This window comes from Rhinolophus sinicus, linkage group LG10 (assembly GCF_036562045.2).
Source record: "Rhinolophus sinicus isolate RSC01 linkage group LG10, ASM3656204v1, whole genome shotgun sequence".
Taxonomy (NCBI): domain Eukaryota; kingdom Metazoa; phylum Chordata; class Mammalia; order Chiroptera; family Rhinolophidae; genus Rhinolophus; species Rhinolophus sinicus.
The window spans coordinates 7,563,633-7,586,655 of NC_133759.1; the positions used below are offsets into that span (position 1 = coordinate 7,563,633).

Consider the following 23,023-nt stretch of genomic DNA (forward strand, 5'->3'; position numbering starts at 1 on the left):
CTTGTGTTTTATATTTTCATAGCATACACTCTAGATTTTCACTTGTCTCATGAGAAATATCTCTGTGAGGTTCTAGAGAGTGATTCATAGGAAACTCTTGGGCTGACAAATTGACTCCAGAGTTACACAGGTTGCTGAAATATTAGATGTAGCCAGAGCCTTTCAGAAAAGGTACATCCTCAAATAGATCTATATAGTCAGTGCAATTGGAATCAAGATTCCATCAGGATTTTTTGTATACATTAACATCTGATCCTAAAATTTATATGGAAAAGCAAAGCAATTAGAATACTCAAAACAATTTTGGAAAAGACCCATTTTGGAGGACTCACATTAACCTCATTTCAAATCTCTGTACAAATATAGTCATCAAGACAGTGTGTAGTATTGGCGAAACGGGTAGACTTTTGTCCGTGGTCAGTGGGACAGGAGAGTCCAGAAATGTATCCACACGTCATATTCTGATCATTACTTCTCAGCAGAGGTGCAGTCATTTCAGTGGGATGAGGATAGCCTTTTCAACAGATGCTATAGGAGTAATTAGATGCCCAGATGCAAAAATATGAACCTAGACCCATATCTTACACCATATACAAAATTTAACTCCAAAGGTATCATAAGCCTCAACTCGAAAACTATAAAACTTCTAGAAGAAAACAGGGGAGAAAAATCCTGTGACCTTGAGTTAGGTGAAGATTTCTTAGATACCTCACTGAAAGCATGACAGCTGAAAGAAAAGGTAAATTAGAGTTCATCAAAATTTAAAGCTTTTGCTCTTCAAAAGACACAGTTAAAATGAAATACAAGTTATTATAGACTGGGAGAAAATACTTGCAAAACTCATCTGATAAAGCGTTGGTGTTCAGAATATATACAGAATCCTTAAAGCTCAATGATAAGAAACAACCCAGTTAAAAAATAGTAAACAAATTTGACCATTCAAAGAAAATAAAGGGATGGCACATAAACATGAAAAGATGCTTGCCATCCTTACTTAACAGTGAATGAGACGCCACTAGATTAGAATAGCTCACATTCGAAACAAAAGTCCTCTGCTTCCAGAAGTACTGCTGCTGCCCTCCACGCCGTCTGCAGGTCCAGGAGCACGGATGGTGCCCTGCACTTTGTATTACTCTGTGGGGCTTGTGTGAAGTGGCCTGTGTCCTTGGAGCGTCTGATTTGAATCAAGTACTAAACCTGCGATGCTTCATGATGGTTTGATTGAACATCAGGTTGACAACTGACAGAACGGAAAAGACTTGGACTTCCTTTCAGGAAGGGCCCTCCTGAGGGGCTGGGGCTTCACAGAGTTTGGGTGCTGTAGAAATGAACGACCCAGTTCTCTCCTGTTTCTGAGTTTCCTTTTATTGGGTCTTTAAAGTTTGGACCAATTTTTATCTGCTGTAAGCTAATGCTATGAAGAGTGACAAAAATCCTACTAGTGAGACAGTAGTTGGACCTGTGTATCATTTTTCTGCCTGTCACAATGGACAATTCTTTTTGGTTGTTGCAGGTACCCCGTCTTCTAAACCAGCAGCGCTAGCCAATGGTGATCATGGAATAAAAGGGAATGACACTCCAGGTAAGAGGTTCCCTGCATCCCCCAAATGTGTGGGTGAAACGCTCCCAGTAAACACCTGGGTACGCTCCTTTGAGGAGGACTGTTAGTGGAGCCTGTGGATTATTTCTAAGGATATTGTTGATCTTGTTGGGTGTACTTAAACCCAGGGCATCTGCCACATCACATTTCCAACAACGGAAAGAAAAGAGTGAATTTCCTTTGATATTCTTTGAATATTTGTTGTAGTTGTACCACACCAGAGCTGGATCAGTCTTAACAATCCACTTACAGAGGCAGAAGAATTGTCATGAAAATACGTTATATTGGAGGCCTTTGGCCCCCGCAGCGCTTCGGGCAGCGCTTGTCCCTGAGTACACGCTGCTTAGTTTTGCTTTCCACTGCTCAGTGGTAGGAAACCTGTCAGCCATAGATGGAATGTTCTTTCTTTTCTTGTTTGCCCTCAGTCTGTTTTTCCTTGATTTTTCCCTTAGTTATTACTCTTGAAATCTGTCTCTAACTTGAACTCCCAGCCTATTATTAGGGCTTTGATATTCTGTCAGCTAGTACTGAGTTCCCTGTGGGTTCCCACCTCATAATTAGCACCAACCCCTACCCCTCAGTGTATTTGTAGTGAGCAGAGTTCTCGAAGCAGTAGCACGGCCCACAGCGATGTCCTGTGTTTCTTAGGTAGCCGAGAGCAGAGTCATGTGGAATTTTTATAAATAACAGCACCTATCTGCCATTGTGATCACTGACGCTGTTGAACCAAATGAATGGACTTCTAATGGTCAAGCACACTGTTCTCTGTGGCCCAGTGTGCTCTTCTTCACTGGGGCCTGACATCTGAGTCACGTGACTGTAGTGGAGGCCAGCACTAGACATGGGCCGTGTCTGTGTTTTCCCTCTTGTACACACATCTCAGCTTTGAAAAGCCTTTCCTTGAGCCACCGCAGGATTTCTCAGTTTCTAAGGCTTCCAGAGGGCTTTGTTAGCAATAGCAGTTATGCCTGGAGTTATTCTTTATTCTGTGACCTTTAGAAATGTTGTCTATATCTTTGTACCTCAGATTTATTGATGACTAGGTTCTATTTGTTGTGACTGTTAGTTTTACCCAGTGACATTAACATCCCTATTTGCAACGCATGAATTAGGAACTCTGTATGTTAAAAGCTAGAAACAACCAGAAGTGCCACCGTATCCCCCAGTATTGTGAAATGAAGGTTTTGTGTTTTTTTGATAATCGGAATTGTATGTGGTATTGGCTGTTTCTGTGCCTGCTTGGAAAGCAAAGTCCTCTATGTAATTTGGTTTTAAGAAAACATTTATGGAACTATCCCTGTGGTTAAAGGAAACTTGAACATGAACTTTAAAAAATAGTAAATGCAGGTTTCTTTAACCAGGAGGCAATGCCAGGGGAAGCAAAGGCTGGGAGGGGGTGATTTGATTAGCTATTAAAAAAGTAGATGCCGTTTTTCGTCCATGAAGGAAACAGCTATCAAAACTAGAGTAGGTTTGGGGTGGCTGGTTAGCTCAGTTGCTTAGAGCGTGGTGCTGGTAGCACCAAGGTTGCCGGTTTGATCCCCACATGGGCCACTGTAAGCTGCGTCCTCCTTAAAAACAAAACAGAACAAAACAAAACAAAACAAAACAAAACAAAACAAAACAAAACAAAAAACTAGAGTACGTTTCTTCTTCAGCAAGGTGTCAAGTATGACCATAAGAGACTCAAACTTTATGTAGCAGTTGCTTCCCACTGCCAAATCTTAATACTTCAGGAAAAACGAACAGGAAAAACATGCAGTCTAGCCCTTACTGTTGCAAGACTTTCAGTTCCCTGGAGGCAAAAAAGGACCCAGCTGGTTATGAACTCCTCAGTGACATTATGAGGGCAGGTCTTCTGCTCTCGGACACCTTTCCACCCTTGGGGAGGAAGACCTGGGAACATGTTTATGTTCTGAATTTGCCATCTTGATTGTATTTAAGCAGATGCTTTACTGAAAATATGTATGTTTCATTGGGGGTGGGAAGGAGTAGGGAGGGGACGAAGAGTGCATGTTTTGGGAGCATGTTGTGACTTCGCTTTAATTTGGCCATCACTAACTGGAGCATTTAGCTCCATGACGTTGGAAAATTCCCATTTCTGTTTCCTTCAGAGTGATGTCTAGCCCCAAGAGCAGATCGGCCCCACTGATAGCGTATAAAGGGTTTACGAGCGAGCACCTTGCTATGTTGAACTTGCTGTTTACTAATGACCTGTGCTTTTCCGCCCCTTCCTTCCCCTTCCTATTTCTTCCTCCCTTTCTATTTTTCTCCTCCTAGAAGCCTAGAGTGTCTCTCACCACTGGGGCTGCTGCAACACCAGACCAGTGATCTTTCCTAAGCACCGTTACACTTCTAAAACCTTCAGCATTTTGCAGAGCTTTGCTTTTCTTCCCTGGACACGAGATAGAAGAAGCTGAGGGTAGTTCTTCGGGGCCTCTTTCTGCTGATGCCTGAGCAAACCACCTGCTTCTTCTTGTACTCTGCAGGGCTTGTTGGAACCTCCTTTCCCTTTGTGAGCACAAAGTACAAGGAAAAGTCTTTTGAATTTTAGTATCTTTATAAAGGTCGTCTAATGGTTTTTATTTCTTGTTCTCTTTTAAAACTCATTTTATCATTTAATTCGATCTCACACTTTTCTTTTCTTTAAACATTTTTGGTTGGTGTTTTTCATTTGGTTTGCAGTCTTCCACACGAATTAGAATATGGTGACACCAGATGAGAACATGTGCTTTCATAAAGGGATTGAGTCCACCAGTACTGCAGTGAACCCCCTTTCCTCTCCCTCCTCTCTCCCTCTGTGAGCTTGCTTTTAGGGAAGGGTAATCTTTTAGGCTACCTATGTTTCTCTCCACCTTACTAAAATCTGAGTAATGATCAATGTTTGAATTTAAAAATTTCTAAGTTTAAGGTAGCTCTGACAAAACTTTGAAAAGTATTTCCTCAAATTAAATCATTCTTTGTTAATTGCAAGTTGGGCTGAAATGGTTTCTATTATGAAATTATTATTTATTTTGTCTAGGCTTAGATTCTCCTGAAAATTTAACCACCTTATTATTGTATGTGGAATTTTAGAACCGAAATTACTTTCTTAACATGATCAGGAACTAGCAAAATAAGAATTGAGAAGTTAAATGGAATCCAGTATTGTTAGAATACTGGGATGTTGATACAGATAAAAAATACCTTTTTGTATAATAACATGAGAATGAAACGAAATGGCAACACATTGAAAGATAAGAATTTATTAAGTTTCTAACAAAATGATCACCTGATTGGACTCCATCTCTGTTCAGGGTTAGTATCCCTTTGAACCCTGGAGGTGTCTTTATACAGCATGCTAGGGGGGTAGTGGGTCACCCATGATGACATTTGTGTCCAGTCTTTCACCACGAACATTAGCATTGATAGTCATACGTTCTGACAATTGTTTCAGTGGGACTTTCTGATTTTTGTTCCTTAGTTTTCCAAACTAATAGCTAAAAAAACTGGAGCCATATGGGATAAGTACTGCAGAACTATTCAAATGATAAGCTATGATTGGATTTTTAGAAATAGAATATAAAACATGGGCCATGTTTTGAAATCTTAGAGGAGTTCTGGTTTAAGGTCTGGAATGTGAAATATTCTCTTAAATTTTCTATCTTCTGACTGACAGTACAGGTTTTTATAATCGCCAAGCTACTGATTGTTTCAGATTAAAATAAATGGCACCATGTTCTAAGGAAGAGTTTGAGATGAGATGTACATGGTTTTAGATCCTCTCATACACAACTGCTTTTGGGTGGTAAAATCAGAATATTATGCAAGTTTAAACTGAGTCCCTGCAATGACTTCTGGAATGTAGGAAGCATTCCCGCTTCTGGTCACGAGGATCTGGTCACATGGGTCGGTTTCTCTGCCAAGGAGTCCTTCTATGGGTTCTGGAGAGGACATTTAAGGAAGGCACATTTTAGAGGGAGGAGCTTTATGCTTACGTTCTAAGCAGTTGATCAAATATGGAAACAGTTACCGTAGGAGACCATACCACCAAGTAAAAACAGCTGTAAAAAACAGCTCTTCCCCTTGGGTGTGTGGCTGTTTAATATATTTTCTTGTGCCCCTTTTTTTGGTCAGGGAACTTTTCACGACTAGTGCTAGCTTTTTAAAGTCACGTTTGACATCCATCACTTCTAACCAATCTCTGCAGCTTGTCCAGGTGACAGGTGGGGGGAGGAGCCTGGGTAGGACCCTGCTGTGTTTGTGGTCAAAGGCACATACTTGCACTTCATTATTGACATTGATTTATTCCACTTTCATTTCCATTGTTTTACGTTTTTGTTTGAAGTTTGTTTTTTCCAAATATATATATATTTTCATTTATGAAATTGAAGTTTTCTACTAACAGCCAGCTAATATTTGGTATGTATTGTTAGCTCACTCTGTTTCACTTGGATATTTCATTTTGAAAGAAATTTAATGTTTCACATGTAGCTTCATATGAAGGAGCCAGTCCTGTATTGAAATGCTGTGTTGCCATGATAGTCACACCTGAGTGGCCCAGTATCTCACGGGTGAGATGTCCAGACTCGTCAGGGTTGCCCTCTTGAAATGTGATGTTTCTTTTATGTGATCTCTCTCAATCTCTCTCTCTCTCTCTCTCTCTCTCTCTCTCCCCCCAATGTTGAAGATGTAGAACTTTGTTTTTAAATATTTTTATAACTTTGTTCATGCACCTAAGTTTATATTTTTTGTGATTTTAGACTTTAGCAGTTTGTATATTTGGGACATTTTAATGTGATCATTGTGCTTACTAAAATTACACTAATAAACATCTTACATTAACATCTTATGGACTGGATTCTGGTTGGGGTGTTTAATTATTGAAGTATAATCTGATTAAGATGTGAGTTTGGTAAATAAAGACACGCTTGAGGCATGAGTTCTCCATCTAACAAAGCTTCTAATCCTATCCCATAATTCATAATTGTGTGGGCCTTTTACTTTTTTGCCAGGCAGTTTCACTTATGTTGTTGTTTTTGATTCTCAGAGTAACTCTCTTTTATCTAGAATCTTTAAGAGTTCAGAAGCCCAAATGACTGTTTGATATTTTATAACATCTGGTGAGAAAGACAGTCGGCAGAGTGGCAATGTGCAGTTACTCCAAAAGACAGTTTCATAGCATATCAATTATTGTCAGATACCTTCTAATACTACATGCATGTTCAGTGTAGTCCAATTTAAATTCACGTTCACAGTCTTCCCGAAACGCCTCTGAATTATTAAATAAAACTGTTACATTCAATAGCATTTTAATTTTGATGAACGTGAGATGAAGCCTGGTTATAGTTAGATTCTTCCCCTTTGTTGACCTGATAACATGTTGGATGGAGCTGGGAGGCAAGAGAGGGTTCTGGATAGAGACAGACAGAGCTGGGGGGACAGGCCCAGGGTGTTATTTTCATTTCTAAGTCATGTGTCAAACTGGATTATCCTCCATTTTATATTGGTGCTGTTTCCATTACAGTGAAGGCTTACCAAGACTTAACCACAAATTATTTGTGGAATAAACCTCTGTGCTACCATGGAGGCAAATGACTGTTATTTACACTGTTTGGGGCTAGCTATGCAGCACACTAAGCACTCCGCAAATGGCAGTGTTACTGGTAGTTTCCATCGTAATCAGAGTAGGTGGCTTATTATTGTGATAACTGTTCTGGATATGACGTGGTATCAGGCCCTCAGGTCACAACAGCAGTGAAACGGTAAAACTGCTTCATTAGAGTATCCTGACACAGGAGATACCCTAGATATTTCAGACTGTCTCTTGTATCGTCAGATAAAATGCATTAGATTTAGCGTTAGAAAATTTAAGGCACCAAAAGTGTGAAATCTTAACAGAACATAAATCTGTAATGTTAGTGTCTGAGCAGCTATTACAACCAACCCATAAGCTGGCATTATAACCATCAGTGAAGTCAAATCATCAAGCTGCAGGCTGTCTGTGTTCCTGCACGTGGACCTGGCAAGACGTCCTTTTCCTTGCCTCCTCCCCAAATCCTACTAAAAAAGCTTTTGTTTTTTTCTTTCACTTTCCAGCTATGAGTTGAATGTTGGAAACACATCAGTAAAACACCAACCTTTTATGTATGTTTCTTAAATTTTTTTGGTTCGTGGTTGTCTGGTAAAAATGTTGAACATCTCAGCAAAACACACATGTACCGATTAATACAGCATGTTACATTTTTAGGACTCCCTTGAAACCAGCACATGAACTGGGGCTTAAAAATCTTTTATCTAAGCAAAACATTTGATGATACTGTGAGCCATTTCTGTTGGGGTTTTGTATAGAATAAGACAAAATACCCTCTTCCTTTGAGTGAGTCCATAATTCTGATACAATTTTTAAATCATAATTTTGTTTATGTGATTTGCTTCTCTTTGTGGAATAAAACTCCACACTATGCCAAAGGCATATGTAGATAGATATAAAACATTTTATTTGTAATTCTATAGTAATGTATGAATACATTCTCTTTTCTAAGAAAAACCAAAGCATTATATATACAAACACACTCTATCAGAGATCAGAGGAGTTTTACTCATAAAACTACTAACATTTGCAAACGGCTGCTGTTAATTGATCCTGTTTTTTTACCTGAATCTAGACTTGAACAGATTGTTATATCTGATATGTGTCATTAATAATGACAAGTGTCGTTTTGTAAAACAGAGTTTTGTAAAGCTCTTTTGAATGTGTAACAGCATATCCATTTTTCCCTGGAAGGAGTTGAAGTTACGTTAATGATAGAGCTCAAAACTGAACCTCATCTGATAAGAAGCCCTGTGCTCTTTCTATCACAATATGTCATATCACAGTGGATCTTCTTAAGTGCAAACTAAGCATCAGAAAGACCTTTCAGTGGGAAGGAACGGACTTTTAAAGGCCTGTTTTAAGGCTTTTCTTAGGTACTACTTTCTGGAAGAAAATTCAGGCTGAGGCAAGGGCTTTGCATGTAGGGGGCTTATTTTGAGCAGAATGGGAGACGGGGAAAAATGGAATTGGGAAGAGAAAAAGCCAATACAATGAGGTATTACTAACTTAGTCACTGCTGTGGACAAAGGGGGCTTAATCCTGTTGGGATTTTTTGAGGAACTGTGTCTCAGGATTTTCCACCTGAGTTCTAGTCATCACTGACCATCTCTCAGTGGTTAACACCTGTACTTCTGGGTCTGCACTTGTGCAGTTCCAGATTACAGATGTCATGTCTCTGGCATCAGAGGTGATGTAGGGCAGAAAACTCTGGTTTGATTGAAATAAAGTACCGTATTTTGCTGTGTATAATGTGCACTTCTTTGCCCAAATTTATGAGGAAAAAATAAGGATGCATATTATACATAGGTAGTACTAATTCCATATTTATATAAAATGTTTTTAATTTATTTATGCTTGTGAGTTAAAAATATGACTCTAGAAATCAGTAACGATATCTGTATGCAAAATCATACCCTGGAATACGATCATCGGTTTTGTTGAATTTAGGGCAAACTTGCAACAACGAAGGCTTCTTGGCCTTCTGTGATGCATAGATAGTGTAAATTTTTTACCGGTACATAACATTTCTTGTATCTGTTCTTGTGTTTTAATTATTTATTACATAAAATTTCTTGTACCATAACATATTTAAAAAAATTCCTTTATAATACAAAAAACAAGTACCTAAACGTAAAAAAATAAAAATTTGAATTAAAAAATTAAAATGAAAGATTTTTTCCCTTAAAGTTTGGGCCGAAAACGTGGGTGCGCATTATACACAGCAGCACCTTATACAGGGCAAAATATGGTGCTTCAAATCACACCTCCATGCTGCTGCACGCTGCAGCTATAGCAGGGGTACAAGACAGGCTTTAAAGGAGAATTGGGCACCAGGGTGACCAGTAAACCAGGAGGTTAATTCAATAAGAGTTGCCTGCTTATGTGTTATAAAGAGTAAAAATCCTGAATTCATGGAACTAATACCCAAGCCTAATTGTTAGAAACAGTAGAGCTACCCAGAAAAATTAGTTTTGGAATTTCCCATCCTAATGTTTTCTTTTTGAATAAGATTCAGTAGTTCTTTCTTTTTAGGAATTTGTCCATTTCATGTAGGTAATGTAATTTGTTGACATGCCATTGTTCTTAGTATTCCCTTAAAAACCGTTTTATTTCTGTAAGATTGGTATTGATGTCTCCTCTTTCATTCCTGAATTTAGTAATTTGAGTCATCATCTCTTTTTGTTAATCAGCCTCGTAAAATTTGTCAATATTGTTGATCTTTGCAAAGAATGAACTTTTTTTGTTTGTTTGAGTTTTCTCTATTTTACTCTCATCTGCATTATTTCCTTCCTTCTGCTTGTTTTGGGTTTAGTTTGTTTTTCTTTTTCTAGTTTCTTAAGGTTATGTTATTGATTTGTGATCCCTTTTACTGGTTTTTTCAGCTGTAAGTTTCCCTTTAAGCACTGTTAGCTGTGTCATAAGTTTTGGTGTGTTGTATTTTTGTTTTCATTCATCTCAAAGTATTTTCAAATTTCCTTTGTGATTTCTTTGACTTACTGGTAGTTTAGGAGTATGTTGTTAATTTCCATATACTTGTGAATTTCCCAAACTACTTTCTATTGTCATTCTCTGTTTTAATTAGATTGTGGTTGGAGAACATATTTTGTATGATTTCAGTGCTTTTAAATATATTCAGGCTTGTTTTAGGGCTTAACATATGGCCTGTCTTGGAGAATGTTTCATGTGTACTTGAGAAAAATGTGTCTTCTGCTGTCGCTGGGTGAGTGTTGTTTAAAATGTCTGTTAGGTCTATTTGGTTTATAGTGTGTTGTTTAGGTGTTCTATTCCTTGTTGGTATTTTGTCTAGTTGTTCTATTTATTATTGAAAGTGAGGTATTGCAGTCTCTAACATTGTTGAATCGCCTGTTTTTGCTTCGTATATTTTAGGGCTCTCATCCTAATGTTTTAAAGGAGAGATTTGAGTAATTAACTTTTATATGCTTTTTACATTGTTCAAGGATTAATTTCTTGTGAAAAATTCTGGGGTGTGGATAAGATGATGTATACAAATGATTACTACAACTGAGAGCTTCCAGGAGCTTCCAAAAGCAGTGAAATATCCATTTCTGGTAGGAAGATTTAAAGTGCTTTTTCAAGAGATGATTTTCTTTTCCTCAAAATCTCAACCGCTGTTTTTTTTTGTAAAAATAGAAAAATCTATCCTAAAATTCATATGGAATCTCAGGGATCCCAAATAACTAAAACAATCTTGAAAAAGAATAAAGTTGGAGGTCTCACACTTCTGCTTTCAAAACTTACTGTAGTGCCACAGTAATCAAAACAGTGTGGCCCTGACATAAAGACAGACATAGACCCAGGAATAGAATAGAGAGCCTGGAAATGAACCCTTGCATATATGGTGAAATGATTTTACACAAGGGTGCCAAGACCATTTAATAAGGGAAAAGATAGTCTTTTCAACAAATGGTGTTAGGAAAACTGGATATTCACATGCAAAAGAATGAACCCTTACTTTACACCTTACACAAGAATTAACTCAAAATGGATCAAAGACCTAAATGTAAGAGCTGAAACTGTAAAACTCTTAGAAGAAAATACGGAGCATAAGCTTCATGATACTGGATCTGGCAATGATTTCTTGGATATGACATCAAAAAGCACAGGAAACAAAAGTAAAAATAGAAAAATTGGACTACATGAAAATTAAAACTTTTGTGCATCAAAGGACACTTATCAATACAGCAAAAAGGCAGTCCACGAAATCGGAGAAAATATTTGCAAAACATATCTGATAAGGAATTAGTATCCAGAATATATAAAGCATTCCTACAACTCAACAACATAAAAACAACTTGATTAAAAATGAGCAAGAGACTTGAATAGACATTTCTTCAAAGAAGAATATGCAAGTAACCAATAAGCACATGAAAAGAAGCTTAACAGCACTAATCATTAGGAAAATGCAAATGAAAACCACAGTGAGATACCACGTTAAGATGGCTATTATTAAAGAACAAGCAAATAAACAGACAGTAAGTGTTGGTGAGGATGTGGTGAAATTGGAACCTTGGTGCAATTGGTGCAATTGGTCGGATTGTAAAATAATGCAGCTGCTATGAGAAACAGTATGACAGCTCCACAGAAAGTTAAAACAAGAATTACTTGTATGATCTAGCATTCCCACTTTTGGGTATAGACCCAAAAGAATTAAAAACAGGGACTCGAATATATTTCTACATAAGTGTTCATCGCAGCATTATTCACAATAGCCAAAAGGTGGAAGCAACCCAGGTGCCCATTGACGGATGGGTGGATAAACAAAATGTGGTCTATACACACCATGGAGTGACATTCAGCCTAAGAAAGGAAGGAAATTCTAACACACACTCCAACATGGATGAGCCTTAAAGACATTATGCTAAGTGAAATAAAAGGGCGATACTGATTCGACTTATATGAGGTACAGTATGTAAGTAGTCAGATTCATAGAGAGAGAAAGTAGAATGGTGGCTGCCAAGAGTTGGGAGGAATGGGGATGGGGAGCTCCTTTTTCAGAGTTTCAGTTTTGCAAGATGAAAAATGTTCTGGAGGTGTTTGGCAGTGATGTTTGCATAACAGTGTGAATGTACTTAATGCCACGGAATTGTACACTTAAAAATGATAAAAATAAATAAAGCCAGCTTATTTGAAAAAAGGTGATTTTCAGATTAACCACTGTGTACACTACAGACCTCTTCAGAATTAAAGTAATGCTTTATATGTTGGCAGTTTTGTGGATTTGTTCTAGTTTGTTGTCCATTTGTAGAGAGAAATCCACAAATATGTAAAAATTACGTCAATGCTAAACAGTTACAAGGAACATTTTGTAAGAACAGATGTAATATTCCATGAGGAGGTTGGACGAGAACTAAGGAAATTTGAAATTCCTTGGATGTAGAGTTGACATCTTAAATTTGAGATGTCCTAAACAGTCTCCCCGATATATCTCCTCATCTCCCCCTTACCTACCAAAACAGAACAAAAAACAAAATCTGCTTCTCTCTCTCATTAAATGGAGGTAGAACGTCCTTTTAGATGCTCAGGCTAAACGTTCAGCTTCCCCATCCTCTCTTTGTCTCACACACCACGTTTAATTTGTCAGAAAAACAGACCTGGCACCTGACCACTTCTCGCCACTCCCACTGCTCTCTCCCCAACTGGAGCCTCGGTCTCTCCGCTGGGACTCCTGTGATAACCTTCCAAATTCGTCTCTCCCCTTTCATGTGTTTGCTCCCTCCAGAATATTCTCAAAAGCATCTGGAGTGGTCCTGGATGTGGATCAGATTACTCTTTTGCTCCAAGCCCCCCCGTGGTTTCCCATCTCAAAGTAAAAGCCAAAATCCTTCCCAGACACCACGAGGCCATGTGATACCCTTGTCGTCTCTGACTGTATCTTCTCCTAATTCTCCCCTTGGCTAACTTCGCTTCTCTGGTGTTCTTGCTACTGTCCCTGAACCAGCCTGGTGGGCTGCTGCCTTGGGCTCCACACACTAGCTGTTTTCTCTGGAATGCTCTTCCCTCAGACGTACTCGTAGTTTACTCTCTCCCTTCTCTGTGAGGACTTTCCTACCTTATCTAAAATTGCACCCCTTCCGTTTTTCTCTCCTACTTGTTCGCTTTAATTTTCTTCATGGTACTTGTCACTTTATAATCCGTACAGTTTGTGCTCGCTTCGGCAGCACATATATAATCCGTACAGTTTAATTATTTATCTTGTTTATTGTCTGACTTTCCCCACTAGAAGGTAAATACTATGAGAAGGACAGGGTGTTCATTTTGGTCCCTGCTGTGGCCTGGCACTTAGAACAATGTCTGGCATGTGGTACGTGCTCAGTAAAACCCAAAAAACTCTGAAGGGAAGAAATGTGGTTCTGAGCAAGGAGTCGGCAGTGAGGTCTGTGCTATGATGGGAGGGTGGAGAGGAAGGTAAGTAGGCGCAGGGGTGGAGGCTGGAGGATGTGCTCGGAGGCGCTGACTGAAGCAGAGCTCTGCAGAAGCAGCACCTTCCCTGGGGCACGGGAGGGGACTTCTGGCATTGCATTTTCTGCTCCTTCTAAAGCCTATCAGGACTGGTGCCCAGAGGTCCTGGGCTGGGCTTCTGTGGCGTGTAAGAGATGTGGCAGCAGCTTTTAATGGACCCCCGGTGCATACACCCCCCCCCCTTCCGTGGGAAAGCCTGAGCTGTGCCATTTAGCCCATTTGCTCTGGTGTTAGTCCCCTGTCCCCAACAGTGTTAGCTTTACAGTGACTTTCCATGTCCCTCCTTACCCATGTTTTCATGGCTAAAGCATTGTCACTGAGGTTGAAAAAAAATTTTTTTAAAATAACCAAGCATTGTGCTATGATCTTTCTGTGCTGTCGAAAAAATTACAAACTTTTATCGAGACCATTATGGCTGTGGTGTTTAATGCTGAAAAAAGCATCGTGCCCTGGCTGTTTTGTATATGGACAGAAAGATTACCTGACTTAAATTTTTGTACATTGGGAAGTTGCATAAGCAGTTTGAGTATGCTTCTTTCCTTTTTCTTCCTTTCCTTTCTCTGAGTAGGTGTTTCTTTGTGTTTGATTCAGGCCTCGTGTGGGAAAAGCAAGTTAGCAAGGTCAGCTATAACTGCAATGATTTTTGCCAGGTATTGGCATGTGTCTTTCTAGAAATAAGTTCCCCTTAGTGATTTTTTTAAATTCGAGATGCTGTGTGAAGAGCAGACCTGGATCTTCGCCTGCCAGCTTTGGCCTCTTAGGCAAGTTATTTGCCCTCTTTGAGCCGAAGGTTCCTCCTCTATTAAAGGTGAACTAGTAATAAAAGAATTGTTTGGGTGAAGGGGCAGAAAATACTTGCAGTGCTTTGTAACCTGGATGAAGGGGTTAATATATGTAGGATGATATTAGGGTGATGATTAACGTCCACATAGAAAGACCTCACAGTAAATACTTTTGCCAATAAATCATTCTTTGTTTGGCCATCAGCCCCTTTTCCTGTTTCAGTGATTATATAACAGCGTTTGAATTGGATGTAACTAGAACATGTCTGCAGTCCATTGTGTCCTCGGAAATGCTCTGTGTCTAGAAGATAAAACTGAAGGTGAAGCTTTAAAAGAACTCCAGGCAAACTGAAGGAAGAGCTTTTATTTTGTTAATTGTGAGGACATTAATTTAGGACTTTGTCACTGCAAAAACCTGGCACGGCTGGTGCTCCAGTAGATTTTCAGTCATTGAAAATGTGATGAGAAGATGCAAAGCAGTGTAAATTTAAGTATTACCTTTAGACTCCTTAGAGGTCTTCATTGAAGAGTTCTGCTTCCTGATTAATAAAGGCCAGTATTTTGAGTCTTCAGTTTCTCTGTGTAAACAGAGGTATTCTGCTGTTGGGGCTGTTGCCGCTGCTCCTGGAGCTGAGCAGCAAAAATGCAGTCTGTTCTCTCATGCACATGATAGCTTTCGAATCAGAGATTAACATGTGCCTTCTGATTTATTTTCTTTGGTTTAAACATCTCTTGTTCTCCCCCCCCCCTTTTTTATTATGTGGATTTAAGCCATTGCACTGTTTTTAATTCTCAGTGTCCGTATTGGTCAAAGTCTAGTCAGGAGACAGAAACGACATGGTAATTGGAACAGGAAATTAATTTTGAGGGGGGAAGAGAACTCTGAAGTATCCAGGAGGGCAGATACAGGGAGCAGTTACCACCCGTAGGACTCAGGCAGAGTACACAAGGAGAGAACAATTTGGAAGAGTGCCCTTCTCCCCCAAAGCTAGTTTCTTAGCTTGGGTGTCTTCCTCGGGTGCTGAAGATTTTTGCTGAGGTACTGCTGTAGGCAAGGCTGGCAGATGGGAAGCTTCCCGTACCCCGGGGGTACGGGCAGAACTTGCCTGGGAAGACGCTGCCGGAATGCCCACTAAAACATGTTGGAGTTCTGCACGCAATCAGAGCACCACGGGAGCAAGAAGAGGGAAAAGTACACAGGAAGCAGGAAGAGAAGCCCCCTCCTCCAGGACGCCTGCCAACTGACAAAGTGCCATCATCGCAAGCAAAGCAGTGACGGGGAGTGTGGGGCTGAGAGGCAATCACCCTTTGGCTACTGTTCCCAAGAGACTGATTGTGAAGTTAACCCTTGACAACTTGTAGTAATGGGAAGAAGGAAGAGAAGAAGAAAATGATTAGAATATGCAAATAAACAAACAAACAAATATAACGAAGAGAAAATAGAGCCATCACAGTTCTCATTTCTGTAATTAGCCACGAGACCATAGTTGATATCTAGGCCTTCTTTCTTCAACTACCCATTGAGATTTCCTTTGCCCTCAGCCAGAACCTCAGCTGGTTGAAGTTCTTTACCTGGTAAAATGACCCAAACTTTCAAACTTTCATTTTCTCAGTAGTCTGGTCTTTATTGGGTGGTTCCAGTTTTCCATTAACCTTTCTTCGTGCGGAAATAGTAAGAGGTATTGCAGAGAATCCCCTGGCTGCAGACGTAGCCCTCCTTGCTTTCATTGTGTAGCAGCAGCCCATTTCCCCTTGATAATCAGGCCCCATCATTCCAGCCAGTAGAGTAACCCCCTTTGCTGCCTGTTGGTTCAGTTGAACCATTGTTGTATATGCTGGTAGATATAGTCCCTCCTTGGGGACCAAGACCTTCAAACTAGCAGAACTCAAAGTAGTCAGGAGTGGAAGCAAAAATTTTATGAGTGGGTTATTGGGTATAGAAGTGATTCCCAGATGCACACACTCTGGCTGTGGGGGCAGCAGCGCCTTGTAAGGATCTCTCATTCATTCAAAGTGTTACCCCATTCTTTGACGACGCTTCTTCCAACTGAAAATGTAACTGAGTCTTCAGTAAGTAATTCCACTGTTCAATCAGGCCAGCCATTTTGGGACATGGGGTGTGATATGATACCAGTTAGTTCCATGAGCACGAGCCCATTTGTTCGCTTTGCTGTGAAATGACTTTCTTGATCAGAAGCAATGCAGTGTGGAGTGTCAAGATGGTGGATCAGGCATTTTGTGAGAACTTGGGTGCTGCTGCTGACAGAAGCATTATAGGCAGAGGAGGCAAATCTGTACTAGAATACATGTGTATTCCATTGAGGACAATTGTCTGCCCCTGTCCAACACCCCCACCCCCATGATGAAATCAGTTTAGTGTCATAACTTGCCACTGGGTGGGTAATTAGTCTCCCTGGGAATGTGCCATGTTGGGGGGCTCAGTGCTGGCCTGTGCTGTTGGCACATTAGACACTTGTCAGTAGCGTTAGCCAGGTCAGCCTTGTTTAGGGGGCGTCCATGTCGTGGCGCTCCTGCAGAGCCTCCGTCCCTGCCACCATGGCCACTTCTCATGGGTTTATTGAGGAAGCACTCTGGTGGCTGGGGAAGGATACTGATGGCCACAGATAGGTCATTTTGTTTTGGACCTAGTTATTAAGAGGTTCATCTACAGTGACTGTCCTTGAATAATTATTCATGTGGGACACACATATCTTAGTCTGTGCCCATTGTGAGACTTTTATCCACATATGTTTTCCCCAAATTTCCTTGTCACCATTTCTTTCTGAGTCCCTAACTAGCCAGCAAAATCCTTAATATTTGTTCATAATCAGAGCCAATCTGTGCTCTGTCTCACTCCAGGCAGAGGGGACAGCCAAATGTGCTACCCGAAGTTGCACCCACTGAGAGGGTTTTCCTTCACCGTTGTCCTTCAGGGTGACTTTTAGTTGCTGCATCTGTACCAGCATATTTGCAGAGTGTGTAAACCAGATTAGGCTGGTGTCTTCCCCGTTCAGCGGGTCATATGGAACTCGCGCAGCCATTGGTGTGGGCTGAGGGGAGGAGGCGGTGCGGGAGGAGCCTGAACCACCTGCTCACGTAACTTGCTCATGTCTTTGCACCTGCTTGAATTGGGTCTCTTATACCTCCTTTCTGCTTGATAACAGATTGGTGCTGTGTATACCCAACTAGCTGGGTTAGACAGCGTGCAGTTCATGATGAGACGCTCAGGCTACGTGGTTACATTATGCCCATGTTTAGGCACTTAACCTCTACCAACACCCGATAACAAGCCTGAAGGTAGTCCTCAAAAGGTGAATAGTTGTCTGCAGAAGAGACTATAGGTTTTCTCTAAAATTCTAGAAGTTTGGGCTGTTCTTACTCTTGCTTGCTTGAGGCCCACTCAGCATCCCTATTTGCCATAGACGCTTCAGATATCACTGGATCTGTTAGATCACAAGACCCAAATGGCAAAGCAGCTTGAACGGTGGTGTAAACTTGCTGCAGAACCTTGTCTGCCTCTGGTCCCCACTCTGTCAGCCTTACAGGTGACTTTGTCATAGGTTAAAGAAGTCCACGCAGATGTGGTACGTGTTACCTACCAAATCCAAAAGGGTCTACTAAGCACTGCACCTCTTTTACATTGTTGATTATGTGACTTGTAATAATTGACTCACCTTGGAAGGGAAATCTTGACGTCCTTTGGGCCATTGGTTCCAAACACTTAGTTGATGTGAAGGGCCCTTGAATTTTTGTGGTTTAACTCCTACGCTCTTACTAAAGTATCTTTTTCTTCTTTAATTTTTAATTTTTTAAATTTATTGGGGTGCTTACTAAAGTATCTGTACTTGCTACTTTCTACTCATCAAACACAGTTAGACTAATGTCAGCATAGTGGGCGAGTGGGATATTTTTTGGAATGTCATGATGTTCAATGTCTCTGAGCTTTATCCTGGTAGAATTGATGGAGCCCTGAGGCAAGACTCACAGGCATGTAATAAAAGGTGGGTAAAAGCAAAGTGCTTCTGGTTGGTCCTTGCAAATTGGTATGGAAAAAAGACGATATCAGTATACGGAGTGCAATAAAGATGCCACATCTGGGCATCAGCTGCCAGGTGGAATAATCTCCTGATTAAGTTAGGATAGTTTACAGCCATTCGCCAACATCCATCGGACTTCTGCCCAACCCAAAAGGGATGTGATAGGATAGGTATCACCGCCTTTGTTTATTTCACGTCTTTGATAATGGCATCAATCTCTAATTCTTCTAGGGGTGTCATATTGCCTCTGGTTTAATATCTTGGTAGGGAGGGAAAGTTCTAAGGGATTCCCATTAGCCCTTCCTGTTATAATGACCCTTGTCAATTGGGCCAGCTAGCTGGCAGTGGAGAGCCAAGGTGGGACTTCGGCTAACTGCCAAGTATGTCTGTTCCCAGTTCATCCAGGAACTAAGTAGGTCCATGGAAAAACTGCGTCCACTGTGAGTTGGACTTGAGCTAAGCACTCCATCTATTACCTGACTACCGTAAGCCGTCACTTTCACTGGTAAGCCACAGTGGCATTTTGGGTCCCCAGGAATTAGGTCTGGTATTTCCTTTAATCCACAGTCACTGTAGGAAATGGCCTTAGGGAAGCTTGGAGTTGTATTCATAGTATGTACTTGTGGAAGCCATGCAGGATGTTTCCTGAACAGGTTCTAGGTTTGTGAATTGACTTCGGTCTGGAAACTGGATGATAGGCTGTGACTTTTCAAGGACGGTTTTTACTATCAGAGGAGGGGTTTTTTCCTGTTATGTAGATCAATCCATGTTTTAGTTGGTTGACTACCTGTGGAACACTGTGATCAAAGAACTACCGCAAAAGGTCCTGGTGGGCCAAGGCCTCCTGATTACCCACACAGCCCTGCTGCCTTTTATGGGACATGTACCCACCTGGTCTTTGGTGACTAAGAGCTTCCGCTTGGCCTCTGCTATTCCAGGGTCCCATCATCCCAACTGAAATCAGGGAACTCACTTCAGTGATGATATCCCTTGTGGTCATACCTGGGCGTTGTGACAGAGACTGTGTGGCCTGCAAAGCCTGAAGTATTTACATCTGACCCTTCACAGATAAAGTTTGCTGACCCACTTCTAGGGGGGACAGGTATGTACTACAAAGGAGAACAACCACAGAGCTTTTCAAGGGTGCAGGTGCTTCCCACTAATGTATTTCTCGATGCCTTAGTTAAAGGAGTGTCTTCTGGGTTTTCTTGTGCAATGTAGGCCACAAGGAAAAAATCAATTCCAACGTTTGTCTACTTCGAGTCCTTCCTTTATGCCGTGCCAGCGAAGCTTTGGCATCTCTACCTCGCTAAACGTAGGTAGGTCACTGTTAAGTCCAAATTTCAGTCAACCAACTGAGTGAGCTGTTAGAGCCACTTCCAGCCGCAGAGGCCAACACATTAAATTGGGAAGCTCTGGTAAGTGAATCTGTATCAATGAATTACACCCAATATAGAATTCTACGCTCCTTGGTCAAACATCCTTAGAATCTAATGCTGCATGTGTTACTCAGCTTCTGCCAATTTTTTATTACCACAGTATTGCAGTTTTTTGAGTGTGCAAGTTTTCTTCAGGATCATAGCATGCACCTCTCCCCCTAGACCTGAGCTGTCCCCCTAGACCTGTCCCCCTAGACCTGGGCTGGCAAACATGTATCTGTAAAGGACCAGATGTAAATATTGTAGGTGTGGCAGGCCATTGGTCTCTGTCACAAATAACCCTTGAATAACATGGTTTTCTACTGTGCGCGTCCACTTATACACAGATTATTTTCAATAAACACTGTAAAAGTATTTTCTCTTCCATATGATTTTTCTTAATATTTTCCTTTTTCTAGCTTACTTTATTGTAAGAATACAGTATATAATGCATAACATACAAAATATGTGTTAATTGACTGTTTATGCTATTGGTAAGACATCTGGTCAACAGCAGGCTATTAGTAAAGTTTTTTTGGGGTCAAAAGTTATATATGGATTGTTGACTGAGCGGAGGGGTTGGTGCCCCTAACCCCCCATGTTATTCAAGGGTCAGCTGTACTCAACTCTGCCATTGTAGCACAAAAGCAGCCACAGACAATACATAGACAAATGAGCATAGCTGTGTTCCAATAAAACTTTATTTATAGACACATGTAAATTTCACATAATTTTCAAATGTCACAAAATAATCTTTTCATTTTTATATAAAAGCCCTATGAACTTTGGGTGATAACGATGTGTCAAATTAGGTTCACTGATTGTAACAAATGTGCCCTGCTGGTGAGGGACGTTAACGATGGGAGAGGCTGTGGGGGCACCGGGGCTTTGGGGAAATTTCTGTACCTTCTCTTCAGTTTTGCTGTGAACCTGAAACTACTCTAAACATCAAATTCTGTTTTTTAAAAACATACAAATCACTGTTAGGTTGGGGGCTCTGTAGAAATGGGGGCCAGGGCAGATCTGGCCCGTGGACTGTAGCTTATGTGCTTTGCCCTAGAGCGTGCTGAGGTTTGACCCTAGTTGTGGGTCTGGGTGCAACAGAGAGTGGTTGGGAGAGGCCGTGAGGAAATGAGCATGCGCTTTCAGGGGATCTGCCCAGGTGACATTTTCCTCAAGGTTTTCCGTCAGGATGGCTAGTATCCTCAGACACCAGAGGGTCTCAGGATTGTCAGTTTCAGCTGCATGTAACCAGATGTCTCCATTCCAAGTGTCATTATTCCATTCTTTCCCAGTCAGTGTTCTGACTTCACCTGAGGAACGTGGTGAGATTGTGAGTTCAACAGACTTTGTAATGAAAGTTTTTGTTTGATTTTTTTCCCAACACTCTTAGCCCTGGGGCTGCAGGATATGAGACCCTTTGGGACTGTGATGTAAACTCTGGTTCTCAGACTAACTCTCAGAGCTCGAGAGACCTGAGTTTGTGGTTCGCTTTCTGTGAGCCCTCAGTGTACCCCGCAGAATCACTCCATCAACCATTACTGTGGTCACTGGTGTACTGCCGTGACTTGCAAGTGCAGCAGCTGCTTGGGCTCCCACGGTGCTTGCTGCAGTTTGCATTTAACACCGTCACAGATGACAGCTCAATTAATGGTGTTGCCTGCATTCCATGGATTCCCAGCATCCTGTTTCCCATTGGCAAGGTGCCGCGGAGCAGCGCACTGAGACCCAAAGGCCTGACCAAACGATCCCCACGTCCTGCGTTTGTAAGTCTATGTTCTGGGATCACCCTACTTTTAGTACCAGTTCTGTGTTGGGGTCCAGTCAGGAAACAGACACATAGTAATTTCAACAAGGGGAAGTTAACATAAAGAAGTACTGACAAATAAGAGATTAACTACTGAGGGGAAAAGAGAACTCTGAAGAATATAGGGAGAGCAGATTTAGGGACGAATTACTCCTCCTGTGCCTGAGGTGGCGTATACCAGAGACGGACGGAGGACAGTCTTGCAGGAGAGCCCGCCCAACGCTGAGATTCAGCCCTCTGGAGGGTAAAGCTGTGGCCCCGCTGGTGTGGGTGTGGAGAAGTTCCTGAGATGGCACAGGCTGAGGCTGGCATAGGAGTACCACTTGCAGGGATACCAACCAGCTCGAGAAAGCCACCCTGGGCCATGCAAACTCACTGGGAAACTGGCGGGGGTGACAGACAGCAGAACCCACATAAAGCCACTGAGGGGTCTGCTGAGGGGTGAGCACCATGGGGTGTCCCACACACCTGTATGGCACCCCACGAACAGGAAGAGAAGAAAACGCACTGGAACCAGGCACATTTTATTCACTGCTTTATCCCGGGAAGCGAGCCCATAGTTGAGGTCCTTACGTGATTGTTGAATGAATGAGTGGGTGCAGCTCGAGATAGTATTAAATGGTTAGTATTTTTGTTATATTTGATTCATTTAATTTAAAGAAAAACTGTGAATGACCTGGTCAACCAACTGAAGTGTATACATATGAAATTTTGAATGGTTGAGTTAAAGGATACTTTACTTAATTTGGTTTAAATAAAACTGATCCCCTGCTAGGGTACCAGTGGATCCCCTTCTGAAGACTTGGCATGTGTTTGTGTGCACTGTTAACACACTTTCTAAAGAACTGGCCATGGTGATGACCAGTGGATGCGAAAGATATAACATTGTGGTTTTAAAGATTTTTATTAAAATATAGCTAACAAACATTGTGTTTTTATTGCATTTTTTTCAGAGCAGAGAGAAAGCTACTGCACCAAGTGCCTGCAGAATGTTTTGTTTTTCATTAGGCATTAGTAAACCAAAGAAGCAGAGATTTGTCAGATCGAGAATTCTGGCAGAATTTTGGTCTTGCCTCCCTGGTAATAGGATGTGAGGCAGGGGTGGAAGGCAAGGTGTGTGTTGAGTGAGAGGACCAGGGATTGAAGCCTGACCCTCTCCCGGCTCAGGGCCTCTCTGTGCTGCCCCAGGGGGGAGCACCTCGCTCCAGGTCCAGCTCTGTGCCAGGAGGAGGAAGGTCCAAAAGTCATGGGAAACCAAACCCTGCCAGGGGCCAACAGACTTCTTATCAGAGTGTGAAGAAATCCTTCAGAATCTGAGGGAACC

General features: G+C 41.3%; 1 protein-coding gene across 40 annotated transcripts in view; it reads left to right on the forward strand.

Annotated features, from left to right (window-relative positions):
- Positions 1 to 23,023, forward strand: part of MAP4 (microtubule associated protein 4) — a 151,361-nt gene that overhangs the window by 65,545 nt on the left and 62,793 nt on the right. For all 40 annotated transcript variants that reach the window (XM_019723965.2, XM_074312421.1, XM_074312423.1 and 37 more), the window contains one exon: positions 1,514 to 1,582. In XM_019723965.2, coding sequence (XP_019579524.2) covers positions 1,514 to 1,582 — 69 coding nt within the window. The remainder of the gene's footprint in view (positions 1 to 1,513; positions 1,583 to 23,023) is intronic.